The 16,912-nt window shown below is 39.3% G+C and overlaps 1 protein-coding gene across 1 annotated transcript in view; it reads left to right on the plus strand.

Annotated features, from left to right (window-relative positions):
• Positions 1–16,912, plus strand: part of LOC126239227 (1,5-anhydro-D-fructose reductase-like) — a 144,953-nt gene that overhangs the window by 103,701 nt on the left and 24,340 nt on the right. The window contains exons 2-3 of the mRNA XM_049947845.1: positions 6,386–6,553; positions 12,874–13,074. Coding sequence (XP_049803802.1) covers positions 6,386–6,553; positions 12,874–13,074 — 369 coding nt within the window. The remainder of the gene's footprint in view (positions 1–6,385; positions 6,554–12,873; positions 13,075–16,912) is intronic.

Raw genomic sequence — 16,912 nt, forward strand, 5'->3', positions numbered from 1 at the left:
CCTTGGCAGTCCCCTCCCGGAGATCCGAATGGGGGACTATTCCGGAATCTTTTGCCAACGGAGAGATCATCATGACACTTCTTCAATTACAGGCCACATGTCCTGTGGATACACGTTACGTGTCTTTAATGCAGTGGTTTCCATTGCCTTCTGCATTCTCATGTCGTTGATCATTGCTGATTCATCCGCCTTTAGGGGCAATTTCGCACCCCTAGGACAAGAGAGTGCCCTGAACCTCTATCCGCTCCTCCGCCCTCTTTGACAAGGCCGTTGGCAGAATGAGGCTGACTTCTTATGCCGGAAGTCTTCGGCCGCCAATGTTGATTATTTATCAAAATTTAGGCAGTGGCGGGGATCGAACCCGGGACCGAAGACGTTTTGATTATGAATCAAAGACGCTACCCCTCGACCGACTAGAGTACCAATACAGGATAGGAATGGTCGGTGTTTTTCGCGAGCCAATTGATGACGAGCAAACAGAGATGCACATCTGGCCACCCGCTGATTTTTGTGAATTTGGCGTAGAACATACGGTACCCATACACCTTCCCCATTGCAAGCAAATGCCGCACGATGGTGGAGTGATCACAGTTCATCACATTTTCCTGTTCTCGGGTACTCTGACGTGGATCACTGTGGATTAATACGTTTCATCAAAGCCCCACTACCCTCATAGTCAGTTTCGCATTGTGATCTGGTGCCTCCTTTCCATTCTCAAAAGTCCCTCAGAGTAGTACACAAATACCATCACATTAACGCACCTTAATAGATACCGGACACTCATATTTATTACATTGTAGGATTCTGATTAAATAAATGAGATGAAACATCATAAATATCTCCGCTGTCTCATAAAACTCAGTCACACACATCTTCAAAACTGCAACTCACACGTTTGTATCCAGAGCTGATTCGAGAATATTTTTCAACACATACGATACCTGCCTACCTGCCCCCCCCCCCCCTGCCTTTTTTTCGGGCTCTAAAATGCTGTCTAAGTATGGTGAGCGTGGAAACGAGTTTTTTTGGTAAGTTCTACGTAATCACTCCATTGTAAAGGAAATAAATCTCTGTATCTTATTCCAGTGCTAAATATTGAAAGAAACAACGATTAATTAAATATTGAAAGAAACGATTAATTTCCATTTAAGATGGCTCCTGAGATTTATAAAGGCTTTAACGAGAGCAGAATGAACCAGACCTACTGTAGTATTGTAGTATCAATAAAACTGTGCTAAGAATTAAACTGGGTGGAAGGCATGAAAATATAAAATTTGGTTCTCTTTTTTGGTTTAATAATGTAACTTTTTGACTACATAATTTTCCATCAGGAAAAAAATGGTATATCTAGTGTTATGTTCGCTTATTAAATATACACTGTTTAACTGCGTAAATCATATCTTATTCGTGAAGAAAGCTCACCAGTAAGTAGTGAAACTGTATAAAATTTTTCGTTAAAGTATTTGAAAACTCATTAACACAGTCAAACTTTTTGTGTGTGCAACTGAAAGTGATAACATATGGTACAAATGGCTCTAAGCACTATGGAACTTAACATCTGAGGTCACCAGTCCCCTAGACTTAGAATTACTTAAACCTAACTAACCTAAGGACATCACACACATCCATGCCCAAGGCAGGATTCGAACCTGCGACCATAGCGGCAGCGCGATCCCGGACTGAAGCGCCTAGAACCGGTCGGTCACAACAGCCAGTTTGGGATAACATAAATTTGTGTGTGATACGAAAGAGAAATCACGGGTGGAGCACTGGATTCGACTACACGCAAGTTTAAACTGACACGCACGTCAAATGAAAATGCACTGACGGAGAAAAACTGCAAGTAGCTGTGCGACATAAAAGACAGCTGGTACGCGCACTTCTACATCTGGAAAATGACGTCTATTCAAATTTCGCACCAGAATGGCGCTAGTAGCGACACTATGAGGTTGCGAATCAGGTTTGCTGTAAATATATGCTGTAAAGGCTGTGAGCGTCCCTTCCCACCTCCTATAAGTCCCTTCAAATCCTTGAACGCCATGCCCTCCGCCTCACCTATCACATCTGTCTCCCATCTCCCAAGCAGATCCTTTACGACTTGATTCCTTTCCCACACCTCCTCCTTTTCCTCGAACAGATACGGATCCTTTACACCTCCCGCAAGCTTGATCCCCCCCCCCCCCCACCAGCTTGTCTCTCCCATCCTCTCCCACCCCATCCCGCTGTCGTGCCTGCACTCTTGCGTCCCACCTGCTCTCCATCTTCACACTCTCCACACCCTTGCCCAAGGTGGCTTCCGCCAACTCCCCCTTCCTGATGATTTCCCCATTCCCTCCATATACCCCTCCTATCAGATCTAATCCTCCCCTTCTCTTACTTCTCCCTTTTCTTCCAGGGCTCCCACTCTCCTTCCTCACCTTCCTTTTTCCCCCCCTCTCCTCCTCCCTCCCAGTTTCCCGCTCCCTCCCCCTCCTCACTCACCGGGCTTCCACACCCAACCCTACCCTCTCCCCTCCCCTAACCCTCCCTTTCTCTCATTGGCTTCTTCCTCCTTCCTTCCCCCCTGCCTGTCCCCTCCCCCCAGTGGCAGCCCCCGCCCCCCTTTTGTTCAGTGTTCTCAGCACCAGAGGTCGTTGCCAGTGTTTTGTGCAACAGTGTTTTCGTCATTACTGTGCGTCAGCGTTCTCTTCGGTGTGCTCCTTCATTCCGTGGACAACTGACTGCCTTCGTTTGTGTGCTCTGTCGACCTTGCTTATGTGTCATGTGCCGTGCACCGAACGTTTCCATCACATTCTCTTGTGTACCAACTGTTTTTAACATTCATGTCGATCTGTTTTTATGTCTTCTTGTACGATTTCTGTTATCCTATAGGCTGAAGAGCGGCGTCTATAAGCCACTGCCAGCCCCCCTTTGTATCAAAGGAATTTACAATAAAGGAAAAAAAAGAAGCTGTGAGCGTTAGTTTCTTTGAGACTGGACGTGATGAGCTGATGTTAGTCAAGAATGCATTTAAGGAAACAAAGGCGTCATTATCAGTACCTCACTGAGTTTGAGCAAGGTCGTTTAATAGTGTTACGAGAAACTGGCTGATCCTTCAACGGTATTGCAGAAAGACTTGACAGAAATGCAGCCACTGTACATGACTGCTGTCAGCGGTGGTCAAGAGAATATACGGTCGCAAGAAGACCGGGCTCCAAACGGCCAAGTGGCACTGCCGAGAGGGAAGACGATCGTGTTCGGCGTGTGGCTCTGGCGCATCGTACTGCATCTGCAGCAGCAGTGTGAGCAGCAATTGGCACCACAGTGACACAGCGAACTGATACAAATCGGTTGCTTAAAGGACAGCACCGAGCTAGACGCCCTGCAGCGTGCATTCCACTGACCGCAAACCACTGCCATGTGAACGTCAGCGGTGTCAAGCGAGAGCTCATTGGAGGGCAGGGTGGAGGTGTGTTGGTTGGGAGGATACCAGTTGAGGGCCTGCAACCAACATGTCTGTGTGCTGGACGCACGGGTCCTACACGTGGAGTTATGGTCTGGGCTGCAGTTTCATATGACAGTTGGAGCACCCTCGTGGTTATGCCACACATTCTGATTGCAAATTTGAACGTCAGTCTCGTCATTCGACTTGTTGTGCTGCCATTTATGGGCAGCATTCCAGCGGGTCTTTTCCAACAGGTTAAAGCTCGCCCACATGCCGCTGTCGACTTTCGAAAGGCGTTTGACTCTGATCCGCACTGTCGCTTGCTCCAAAAAGTGCGCTCTTACAGCCTATCCGATGACATACGCGGTTGGATAGATTTCTAACAGACAGGGAGCAGTATGTCGTACTAAACGGGGTGACTTCAACAGAAACAAGCGTAACTTCAGGTGTGCCTCAAGGCAGTGTAATATGTCCGCTGCTTTTTACGATTTACGAGGTCGTCCAGTCTTAGAGTATTGTTCGTTTGTATGGGACTCTTACCAGTTGGGTCTGATTCAGGGGATTGAGAAGGTCCAAAGAAGAGCAGCAAGATTCGTGACTGGTACATTTAGCCATCGTGAGATCGTTACAAATCTCATAGAAAGTTTAAAGTTTAGTAATGTTTCACAGAATGTCTTGTTACGCCCACCACAAAAAATTGTAACAACATCTATTGATTGTTAATGATTAAAGTCTCCTCCGATTATTACAGTACGATTGGAGAACATTCGTACTAGCAAACTGAGATTTTCTCCACAGATTTGATTACGCTAGGAGAGTTTGGTGGTCGATAGGAGGATCCAACTATAATTTTTTACCTATCTCTGACACTGACTCTTGCCTAATCAGTCTCCCATGCAGCTTCATTTCCTATGTCGGTGGTTTTGAGTTTATTGTCTACTGATACTAACACAATACCTCCATTTCCCATTAGCCTAGCCTTTCAATATACTCTTAAATTTTCCCCAAAAATGTCACACCTGTCAGTTTCGGTTTGTAACCAGCTTTTTGAGTCCTTTATTGTGTGAGCTTCAGTGCTTTTTAGGAACGGTTCAAACTTTGGGACATTCTTGCGAATGCTTCAGAAGTTAACCACTAGGTTACTAGGCAACTGTTTTTTCTATTTGAGTAATCATTTTATCAAAGAAGGTGTCAGTCTTAGTACAGCCGCGTGTGCAACAGCTTTGGATTGCTCACACAGAAGATGCCACGCTACAAATCGGTCATGATCGTATACAAGGCAATTGAAGATTTGGAGATTACTACAGCTAATGCAGTTGGTGCGCAAGTTATATTGCGGAGTCCCTCTGTGTTTTGTGGGTGTGCAATGAATTTTACCTTTACCAGAGTTGACGAATAATGTGGTATCTTATGACTACAGTGTCAACAAGTCAGTTGGAATCAGTCAAATCGTACAAATACGTGGCTGTAACACTTTGTAGGGATGTGAAATGGAACAATTTCATAGACTCAGTTGTAGGTGAAGCAGGTGGTAGACTTTGGTTTATTAGCAGAATACTAGGGAAGTATAGTTAGTCTACAAAGTAGGTTGCTGACAAATCACTTGTGTGACCCATCCTAGCATATAGCTCAAATGTGTGGGGACCTGTACCAACTAGGAATAACATGAGACATTGAACCAGCTTTAAATGACGACTCCAAGAGTACACACAACACCTTGTGTATCTCTTTGATGGATTGTGAGGTCAAGATTAGATTAATTACAGCACACACAGGGACATTCTTTCTGTGCTCCATTGTAAATGGAATGGGAAGAAGCCCTAATAATGGGAATAGATAGTGCCCTCTGCCATGAACTTCAGCGATTTGCAGAGTATGGATGTAAATTTAGACAGAATTTTTATTAATTGTAGATTTTTCATACACTTCCAGAAGTGTTTTTTTCATGATTCCGCTACACTTCTCTATTGGTCAGTTGTAGCTTTCTGTGACTGATTACGGGAGACAATACTAGGACCTTAGCATTGCTGTATAACTTCTTTATGTTTAGTTGTCGCAAACTTGCCCCCCCCCCTCCCCCCCTCCCTCTCTCTTCAGACAAATTCTTAGAGACGCACATGGCAAGAGTAAGGAGGCTAATGGTTTAAAAGAACAGTAAACATTGATATATTCTGCATTTCCAGCAAAGAATTGGTATTCCAAGATTTCTGTGCACTTGATAGCTACCTATCTCACTATCATCATCTTTGTTTCAAAGGTTTGACTATTCTTGTTCCAAACAAACAGAATTGTTCCAATATTTTCTGAGGTATTCCAATATCTCTTTTCCCATTTGATTTGTAGTTCAGGATCTTCTGGGAATTCTATGACCTGGCGCTCTCATGAGGTATTGTTTCTAATTTTCATTATTCTTTTGAATTTTTCATTCTTGTTGAAAATATTTAATTATGTTCTGATATCTTCATTTCTAATCGTGTCTCTTCTTGTGCAGCCCTTTGTTCTCCTTAGGGAACCTCATCTCTGCTGTTTGACCTTTCTTTTTAACACCCAGTTTTCACTTCCATAGCATAAGACAGGAGTCATGATCACTTTATAGAATTTTATGGTGGTCTCATTTTGTATTTAATGGCCCAATGTTCTACTAATGATACCACACATAGCTTGCAACTTGTGAATTTTCTTTTCAATATCAAAGTCAAAATCAAAACTTATGTCATACCCTAAGTGGGAGATCTGAGAGACCTGTTCTAAATCTGATATAAAACGATTTTCTATCTGAATGGATTTTTTTCTTGGAATGCCATTATTTTTGTTTTATTACTTCAAACATTTTTTGTTAGAGACCAATAAAGTATTTGTATTTGTAAATAAAGCAGAGAAGACGCTATTGAACTTTTCTGTTTGTAGTATGCACCTTTGTAGCGTCATTATTTATGTTTCTGATGGACATGTTGTTTCCAGGCAACCGATGAAGAAGTGGAAACAGCAGTAAATACAGCACTAGAAGCTGGTTACAGGCATATTGACACAGCTTATGTTTATATGAATGAAGCTCCTATTGGGAGAGCTTTGAAGAAATGGTTGGATTCAGGAAAAGTCAAAAGGGAAGAATTGTTTATTGTGACAAAGGTAACATTACATCCACCATTGATCTAACCCTACAGTGTCTCTCATATTTGTGAGTTTGCTACTGATAATTGCTTACCTAATTAAATGCTCCTTTACAAAACATGTGGTTTACATGACTAAAAAAGCTTGTCAGAAAAATGTATGTAGTAAAATAAGTCTATATTCTTCCAGCACACATATAAAACCTCAATATATATTAGTAAGGACTGTAGTTATGTAAATATGAAACAGCAGTTGTAGATAAGCAGAAGATGGATGTATCTGACACAAAATAGAATTTTTCAGAGTAGTAGCACTTCTGTTAGTTAAAATGTTTATTTACATTGTTTAACTGTCTATAGATATTTTGTGTTGTCTTTGTGGTGAGGAAATTATAAAATATACCATAAGCTAGAGATACAACAGTAACTGTAAATTAATGAAAATGCCTGTCAGCTGCAATTACCATTACTATAGACAGCCCCTACAGTCCATGCCCACAAAACCATGCTGATGTTGCTCAATGCAGACCTTTGGCCTTCTCTGCATAATGATTTTATTAATGACAAACATGCAACTTTGATTTCTTTTAAAATTTTCAGTTTTCATATAATAAATATATTGTCAAGGGGTGCAGCTTTCATATTAAATGAAAGTTGTGAAGACATGAAAAATCTTGTAAATTTCTGTTGCATTGTAACTTTTTCCCCCTAGATGAAAAGGTAGCTAATATTTTCTTACTATCAAATAGTACCTGAATGAACACTTATACTCTGCGAAAAGACTCCTTAGAGACTGAAGATTCTAGACTGGTTTTTAATAGTTAATGAATAGTGGTTAGAGTGTTTTTGGCTGACAACTGTAGTAAAGAGCCATATTTACTTTCGAGATGCCAAGATTATATAATAGTTTCGACATGACAAACATGAGTGACATCTGTAGTAAAGAAACAGTATGTGAAGGCAAAGAAAGAGAGACTTAAAAGGGTAGACAGGACATTTTTGTGGTGTGTATGAAAGAAATATCTCCTCACAGAAATCTTCCAACTACACTAACACCTGTAATTGAAGAGGTCTTTAAGACCCATGTAAAAGCCTGTCATATGGCACTGTGTGGACTGAAATGCAGCTGTACAACAAACAAATACAAGATGAATTTGGCTCAAAATTATGAGCTCATATAGTGTGCCTGTGCTGAAGTCTTCAGTATTTCAGTTCTGACTGGATTTTAGGTGCAAACAGCATGCAGTGCATGAGTTGATTCACAGGGCAACAGGATAGCACAGCAAACACATGTGGATGGTGTTAAGTATTCATGGATCATTGGTAGATTAGATGCATGAGGTATGCTAGGAGCTGAGTGTCATCTGAAATGTCATTTTATGTCCCAAGAGGAGGCAGAAAACATTCAGTGGTACTATGGACAAGACATACAAATGATTCATCATTGCTGTCTTAAGCTGAAGACACTCAACCAAGATAGTATCTGTTCAGGGCTAGACATCTTCCATAAGAATGTATCTTGGACTTTTAGAAATTGCTGTTGTATGTTTAGTGTCCTACCAGATGCATTTCTGTTATACAAAATCATTACTTGTGTCAATGAATGTACGAATCAAGGAGTACTGTGGTGCTGACCTATTCAAGATGAGTCAGATATTTACATCTATTATGGAGAGAGATGCACAGTGCCTACTGTCTAGCACATCCATATGACATTTTACAACCTGGCTGATATTGTGGAAAGAATTGATATGGTGGTACCAGGGTTCTTGTTTGGGCAGCTTCATGTGTACTGTTGTGATTGTGCTCCTTAGGAATAACCTCATGGGAGGGCATTTCAACCTTTTGCATGATGTAAATGGTCCTTGGTTTTGTTTGGCAGATGATAATGCAGTGGGAGAACACCTTCAACATGAAAAATATAGTTGGTATAGAGCGGCCAACTTACTCCCTGACCTTAACCCAAACTAGATTTGGTTTTTGTTTTCATAGACCCAAAAATGAGATGATTCTCATGGGAGTGGAACATGCCAGAAAGTATAACACAAAGAACACTGAAATCTGAATATAACACTCACTTCTCTGATCATTTGTCAGAAGACTGTCAATATATGTGAATACATTATAGTAAACTGTAACTGCTAACATTTACAGAACTAATACAATGTCAGAATGGAACATAGTTCTGTACTTTTAATAAATTTATTGTACACAAAATACATAAGCTTAACTGTTGTGACCAAGTGCCAGCAAAACTGAAATCTAACAGACAATTTTTCTTAAGTTGGTCTAACAGCCCTATTAAGATATTCATCTATAGAGTAGAAGAAGTTGCCTACTAAAAAGTCCTTCAAACTCACTGGCAATTTATTGAAAATGTGTGTCCCTGAATATTGGACCCCTTTTTGGACCAAGGTAAGTGATTTTAGGTCTTTATGGAGATTGTTCTTGTTCCTAGTATTGTCACTATGTATTGAGCTATTCGTTGGAAATAGAGACATATTATTTGCAAGAAATTTCATTAAGGAATCAATATACTGAGAAGGACTGGCTAGAATACTCAGTTCAGTGAACAGATTTCTACATTATGTTCTTGATTTTACACCACAAATGAGCATCACTCGTTACATGCTTTTGCACTCAAGAAACTTTTGCTTGGTTTGATGAGTTACCCTAGAATGTGATCCCTTATGACATAACAGAATGAAAGTAAGTATAGTATGCAAGTTTTTTGTATTTATATGTTCCATGTCTGACATCACCCACATTTTCAAATGCAGACCTGTTTAGGCACTTCAGCAATTGTATGTTATGGCCTTCCCAACTGGAAGTTGTAATCCTGATACCGTCGACCTCTTCTACCTGCATGTCTTCATATGTTATACACATACTGGAAGAAAATATCTTACAGGTTCTGAACTGCATATAGCGAGTCTTTTCAAAGTTTAAAAGTAGTGAATTAGTTTTAAGCCATGTATTAATTTCAGTGAAAATTTGATTAGCAGCCATTTCTAAATCTGTACTTGACTTGCTATTTATTGCAAAGTTTGTATCATCTGCAAAAAACAAACTTAGCATCTGGATAATGCAACAAATGAGAGGTAATTAATGTTCACAAGAAAAAACAATGGATCCAAGATGGAACTGTGAGGAACAGACACCGCATGTGTTCGCAGTAAAAAAAAAAATGGCTCTGAGCACTATGGGATTTAACTTCTGAGGTCATCAGTCCCCTAGAACTTAGAACTACTTAAACCTAACTAACCTAAGGACATCACATACATCCATGCCCGAGGCAGGATTTGAACCTGTGACTGTAGCGGTTGCGCGGTACCAGATTGTAGCGCCTAGAACCGCTCGGCCACTCCGGCCGGCCTTCGCAGTCAGATGAAGACTGATTGCTTACACCACAGGTATTTTGTAATGACACCTTTTGTTTCCTTTTAGTCAGGTATGACTCAAACCATTTTACAGCACTGCCAGTGATGCCAGAACATTCTAATTCATTTAAGAGAATGCTGTGATTTACATGGTTGAAGGCTTTTGACAGATTACAGAAAGCCTTCATTGATCCATTATGGATCATGGAATGACGGCTGGCATGAACTTCTTGATGCAATAATTTACCAACAGCCGTATGTATTGTAGAAATTTATTTTATTTTATGAACTTCTATGTGCTACCAGTTTCGGCATTATATTGATGCCATCTTCAGGCCCCACTCATCATAGTCGTAAAACTGCTATACACAGAAGGAGCCGTATAACTGGATTCATGAATCAATTCGTCCTGCAACAGCTCTTGGTGGCCAGGCGACACCGCTACACACGGAAGGAGCCATATAACTGGATTCGTGAATAAATTCGTCATGCAACAGCTCTTGGTGGCCAAGCGACACAGTCTGTGTCACCTGGCCACCAAGATCTGTTGCAGGATGAATTGATTCATGAATCCAGTTATATGGTTCCTTCTGTGTATAGCGGTTTTAAGACTATGGGGCCTGAAGATGGCATCAGTATAATGCCAAAACTGGCAGCACATAGAAGTTCATAAAATAAAATAAATTTCTACAATACATACGGCTGTTGGTAAATTATTGCATCAAGAAGGATTACAGAAAGTGCCAGTAACCTCTAGTTTGTTATCTAATGAATTAAGTACATTCTCATTGTGCATGTAAATAGCCTTCTCTATACTGGAATGGTTAAGGATCCCAAAGTGTTATATGGGCAACATATTATTTGCAGTCAGATATATATACCTTTGGTTTTCTTAGTTGTTACTCTGTTCATGGTAAATTCTTTTGATGCCTTACTGCAGCTGCAGTTTTGGTACAGATATGCAGTGAAGATTGATATAAGATTTTAAAGAACCTTGCCAAAATAACATCTTCAGTCTTTTTCTGTTGCTTCCTCATTCAGCCCTTAGTGAACTGCAGAAAGGAGCCCATCAAACACACTGACACACAGATTCCAGCTCAGATTCCTGGCACATAAAACAGCAGGAGGATACATGCCAGTCACCTGTTCCCAGTTCCCATATTGACTGCCCTCCCCTTCAACACGAGGTGGCACATTGGTTAGCACACTGGACTCGCATTCGGGAGGAAGACTATTTGAATGCGTGTCCAGCCATCCTGATTTAGGTTTTCCATGATTTCCCTAAATCACTACATGCAAATGGTTGGAAGGTTCCTTTGGAAGGGTGTGGCTGACTTCCTGCCCCATCCTTCCTGATGACCTCACCATTTGGTTCCCTCCCCCAAATCCATCAACCAACCAATCTTCCCCTTCAAGCATGGTGGAATCACAACAGTAGTTACCATTTGTTTGTAGAAAATGAAAATCCATAATGGCTTGCTGATTCTGCATTCAGTTTTACACAGCAGAGCTGCTGTAGTAGCCTCAGAAGAACCCAGGCATGTTACATTCTAGTTGTGTACATCTATATTTAATCCCAAACACAGCAGCCAAAGAAAGAACAATATAATTTTCTGTATTAGAAGATAGGGGAAAACGGTGTGAAATTTCTAGGTCAAAAACATGTGAATGCCAGGATCAAGATCTTATCAAAGTATGTAACACAGTGTCACATTCAATCACAGAACTAAGACTTCTGCATTCCAGAAGACATGCTGCACATTAATGTGACAAATGGGAAAGACGAGATGGAAAAGTCCTAGGCTGTAAAAAGATGATTCTGTTGGCCAGTTTGAGGATGGTTTTGGAAGGTTTCACATTCGTCTAATCATATACTGGTCATGGGCTACACTTACACATTTCAGTTATGGCAGCCAACACTAAAAATGCAGGAGCCATAGAAGTAGTGCAATGAATCCATTAACATAAACAGATGTAAAAGGTTATAGGAAGCATCAAAATTGAACAATCCTTTCTTAAAAGTCTGTCCACTGTTCTCCATTTCAAGGATTATAAATGTGGCATTTTTATTGAAATCCAGCAGAATTTTCTGTCATTCTGATGTTTTTCTTCCATTTCAGATTTTTAATTTTGACATCCAACTTAACATTATGGGAGTGCAAATAAATTATTTTTGTGAATATTTGCTAGCTTTACTCAATAAGTCATTGGAAATGCAGGATTTAGTCATATGAGGATCTCATTTCAGATTGTTGAATCAAAAAGGTGTCACCCATGTTCATATTAGTGACATAAAAAGATGTACTTTGTATAAATAACTATCAAACTTTTGAGATACAATAAGTTCTGTATAATTCTTGTCAAATTTAGTTCTTGTGGTATGAAACATTTTTTAACTGATTGAATCAGTTATACCAAAACTGCTAAATTTTGAATTGTGCCCCACTTTAGAAAAATTTCTGCACATGCCCATGATATGTTGTATTGTCTCTTGAGAGCATCACATATCATGCTGATGCTGCGTATACTACCAGCATGAGTATAAAATACACGCAAGTGCCATTCATGGCATTTATGGATCTTGCTTGGACCTTGAAAACTAATGCAACACCTCTCAAAAGATTGCCCCAACTGTGCAGTGAAGCACTGCCATCTATCTATGCAACTAATAGTCTATAAAATAACTTCAGATTCTGAAAAGAACATCAATGAAATTGAATAATTAAATGATGTAATCAATTGTTTAATTATTGCTGACCCAGTATGTTTTCATTCCAGGTGCAGATATATTAGTACGTAAACATAATTCTGTTGAGTAATGATAACATAAAAATATATTATGAAGCTCTGTCCATGATTTTTAATTTGAAAATGTAATTTGAAGGCTGATTATGTAATTTACGCACTTATTGATGTTACAATGTAGATGTGTATAAGAAAATTCTTTGTTGTTTTTCAGTTGCCTAACTTTGGAAACCATCCTGACAGAGTAGAAAAATACATCAAAAGATCACTGGCAGCCCTGCAGTTGGACTATTTAGATTTGTATTTGATCCATCATCCATGTGGTCTTGTCGAGAGAGAGGGTGACATGTTGCCTCGAGATGAGTCTGGCGCACTGCTTGTAGATAAGGAAACAGACATCATAAGTGTATGGAAGGTAAAAAAAATTCAAATTATTCTTGTAGCACTAGGGGCCTACTTCAGGTAGTCATTGTCAACAAAATTACCGAATAAAATTTTTGTACACCACTGTTATATTTGTAATGTCATGACACATAAAAAGGAAGGAAATTTAGTACACATATGACCTATAGTGATACAAAGAAATTGTTGAAGATACAGAGCTTTAAAATACTGCTACATGCTCATAATTAATATTTAAGAAACTCGCAAATGCTGCTTTGACACATCTCAGCACTGAATAAAGCAGGTTTTTTATGCATGCTGGAGGAATAACATTTTAGATAGCTTCTATCTCAGTCAGAAGTTCACATACTTTGACCATTGGATTAGCATACTGGTCCTCGAAGAAAAGTGAATGGACTGGCCGAGGTAAAGCAGTATTTCTCTTGTAGAGATGTCTCAAACATTCATTGCAATGTATGGATGACAATTATCTTGTTGCAGTACAGCTTCAGGAATGCCCTGAAGTAAGGACACCCGACTTGAACTCTATCGCTTCCTAGAAATAGCTCTCTGTATTGAGATCGTACATAATTGTCTATCACACCCAGTGTTAACTAAGCCCATCGCGTTAAGTTTTCAGTCAGTACAGAGCTGGACAATGTGTACTGGGAATCTATTTATCAGCTGGAGCACATATACATAGGCATTCATCCACCCCTTCGATAATAAATAAAGGAAATTCACATGAACAGTTTATTGTTGGTGATTGTAACTTTTGTACAAATTTGGCTGTGGAAAGAGGCATGTCATTGTGGGGGGTGTCCCATTTAAAGCTTGGACCAGTATATTCTTGATATACATCAGCAATTCTTCCCAGAGTGTCAAACATGGTGAAACAGTGCTGTTAGCTGATGACAATAACATTATCATCTTTAATGAGTCAGCACATGTATTGATGAAAAAGCTGGAGAAACGCTCATGCATGTATGCAGGTGGATAGAAAAACTACAAATTAAGTACTAGCTTCCACATAAACAGAAAACCCAACAGTAGCTCTCATGAGCTCATAGAATGTGTATCAACCACAAAATTATTAGCGGAGTGTGTCAACACACACCTAAAGTGAATGAATATACAGTATCTGATCAAAAGTTGCCAGACACCTATTAGTGGACACGGGTGCATCCACCCATCGCCTTTATGATGGCTTGAAATCTTCTAGAGGCCAGTAGGTGTCAGATGATTGATGATGATGCTGCTGTTGCTGCTGCTGATGATGATAATGCTCACAAATGCTGATAAAGCAGCCTCCTTCTAGTATTACTATAGGTAGCCTGTCGCTGAACACCCACTTGGATATTAGAAGTTGGTGTGATCCCTATATAGATGGTGAGCAGTCACTGTCATTTTCATTTTGTGTTTGTCGCTACCGTAAGTTGACACAGTGCCATTCTGTTCACTGTGTTTATATTTATAGGTGGCAGCCTACCATCTAAAGACAGCTTTATGATGTTGAGAGTGACTGTAATAATGATACAGTCACAACTACATATCAGAAATTATTTTGTGGTCATGCAGTTTTTTGTGCTATTAAATTGATTTTACACTGATGAAAACTGATATTTGTGGAGGCCAGAATTTGATTACTTTTGCTGTTGTTCATGTAGACAAGAATAATACTGTTGGAATTAATGCTATGGAAAATTTCCCTCACTAACATATCATCGCTTTCAAGACTTTGATGTTGTAAAAGACTCTGTACTCATATTCTGCATGTGCTGGTGCACCTGTTGGTGTTGATAAACTGTTTTTGTAAATTAAGTCCTGATGATATGTTAGGTATTTGGATTAAAGGACACGAGATATTGCTGAATTTAGTTTAATGGATGACTGTAATCTGTAGCTGTAGCTGTGGCTGTAACAATATTATAGTCAATCTCAAGCTGTGTGAAGATAATAGAACATCATCTGTAAATACAATGAACATGCCTAGAACAAATACACAACCTAAGAAAACTGTGAGATGGCTTATCTACAAAGGGGTTTGGCTGAACACTGTTGCATTATGTCCTTATGTAAGTGTCTAAAGATTATCGAGGGGGCCTATGGCAGCAATCAGTGAATGTTATATGTATACAATATGAATAAATATAAATGATTAAATAACAGGAAATTAAGGTAATGATCCCTTATGATAATGATGTAGACAAACCACACATTCAAATTTTACTTCTGATTTATTAATAGAAGACAAATTTTCTTTGAATGATGGCCCTATACAGGATAATGCTATCCACAACAGTAAAGGTGAAATTAGAAATGATTGTTCTAGCAGAGTGAGCAGAGGAGTTACAGGCAATGGTTACCATAAAGCAAAAGCATTGAGCAGTGCACTTCAATTCATTTCAGATTTTATGGATTCCTAGCACTTTACAAATTCAGTCAAATCTCCTTGCAATAAGTAGCATATGAGAGTTTCAAGGTCTCAAAATCACCAACTGATATACAGTAACTAAATTCCATACAAACACACACAGGAATGTGCATAACTCAGAAGACAGTTAAACACGATTGGCACTGTGACAGCTCAACCAGCCTTACCCTGACAGCACACTTAGCAAAAGACCCTGATGGCAGCCCTGCACACTCTGTTCTCAGTTTATAACACTTCCGTCTGCTTCTGCTGTTATACTATAACCTCAAAGTTGGAGGCAGGTCATGAACTAAAACTATCTTGTTAAAGCAATTATGGTATAAAGAAGCAGAGCAGTGGTACCCTCTGAAAGGATTTTAGTTGTGTTGACCGTGATATACCTAACGGAGGTGGCTTATTGGAAGTGAAAGTCAGAATTACGTAAATATTTAAACAGAAACAAACAATAATTTACCCATCCACAGTGTCCAAATGATAATAAAGAAAATGGTCACCATCCCAATTAGGCATGAGAATGATTAACATTCTTGTTCAAGAAAATAGGTATGAGTAACTTTAATGGACAAACACATCCTATACTTTATCATATGAGAGTGCAATGAACTCGATCACTAGCAGATGTTGACATTAAAGAAATTGTTAACAGTTATAGGAGAACTAGACTATTTGCATAAGGGCAATAGATAATGAAACACACTATTATCTTGAAGACTTAGTCAAACTGAATGGCCTAAATAATGTTACTATTAATATTCACTGCAGAATCGTAAATTGGACATAGGCTCAATATTACTTTTCAAATATATTGCTATCTGACATGAAATATGGATATGGTTCACAGTAAAATTAGTTATTGTGCATAGATTAAGTCTCTCAATACTAAACACCTTTCTACTGAGAATGAAAATTAAATGGAGTTCACTAACAGATTACTTCTCACTGTCTTTTGAATAAAGAAGTTACTGTTGTCTAGACAGTGGTCTTTCTATGAATCGTTATCTATCTTGAGCACAATAAACAAACTGTGGATCTTGTTACACCATTAATATGCACTTCGAATACACAAGAGACCCAATATTGTACAGAATTTGACATGAATAGCAAGAGTAATTGAAACTTTCTATAATTAAGTAACTTTTTGCATTTTAACTAATTTCAATGGAGGGGGACCTTAATCTTGACCATGGTGTAGCAGAGCAAACTAAACACACTTTCAATACACTCAAGACACAAGCCCGTAACAAGCAAGAACATATAACTTTCAACAGTAATAGTTCTCAACTTTTACTGCAGTAGAACACAACTTGATGTGGTTATAAGACACTAGCTCACCTTTGGGTGATTTTTCAACAGACTGCACTGTGATCCTTTAATATGCAAAACTCTATAAGCCACAGTTTTGAGAACATTCACTTTAGAAGTCGTCCATCCATAC

The sequence above is a fragment of the Schistocerca nitens genome, chromosome 1 (assembly GCF_023898315.1).
Source record: "Schistocerca nitens isolate TAMUIC-IGC-003100 chromosome 1, iqSchNite1.1, whole genome shotgun sequence".
In the NCBI taxonomy this organism is placed as follows: domain Eukaryota; kingdom Metazoa; phylum Arthropoda; class Insecta; order Orthoptera; family Acrididae; genus Schistocerca; species Schistocerca nitens.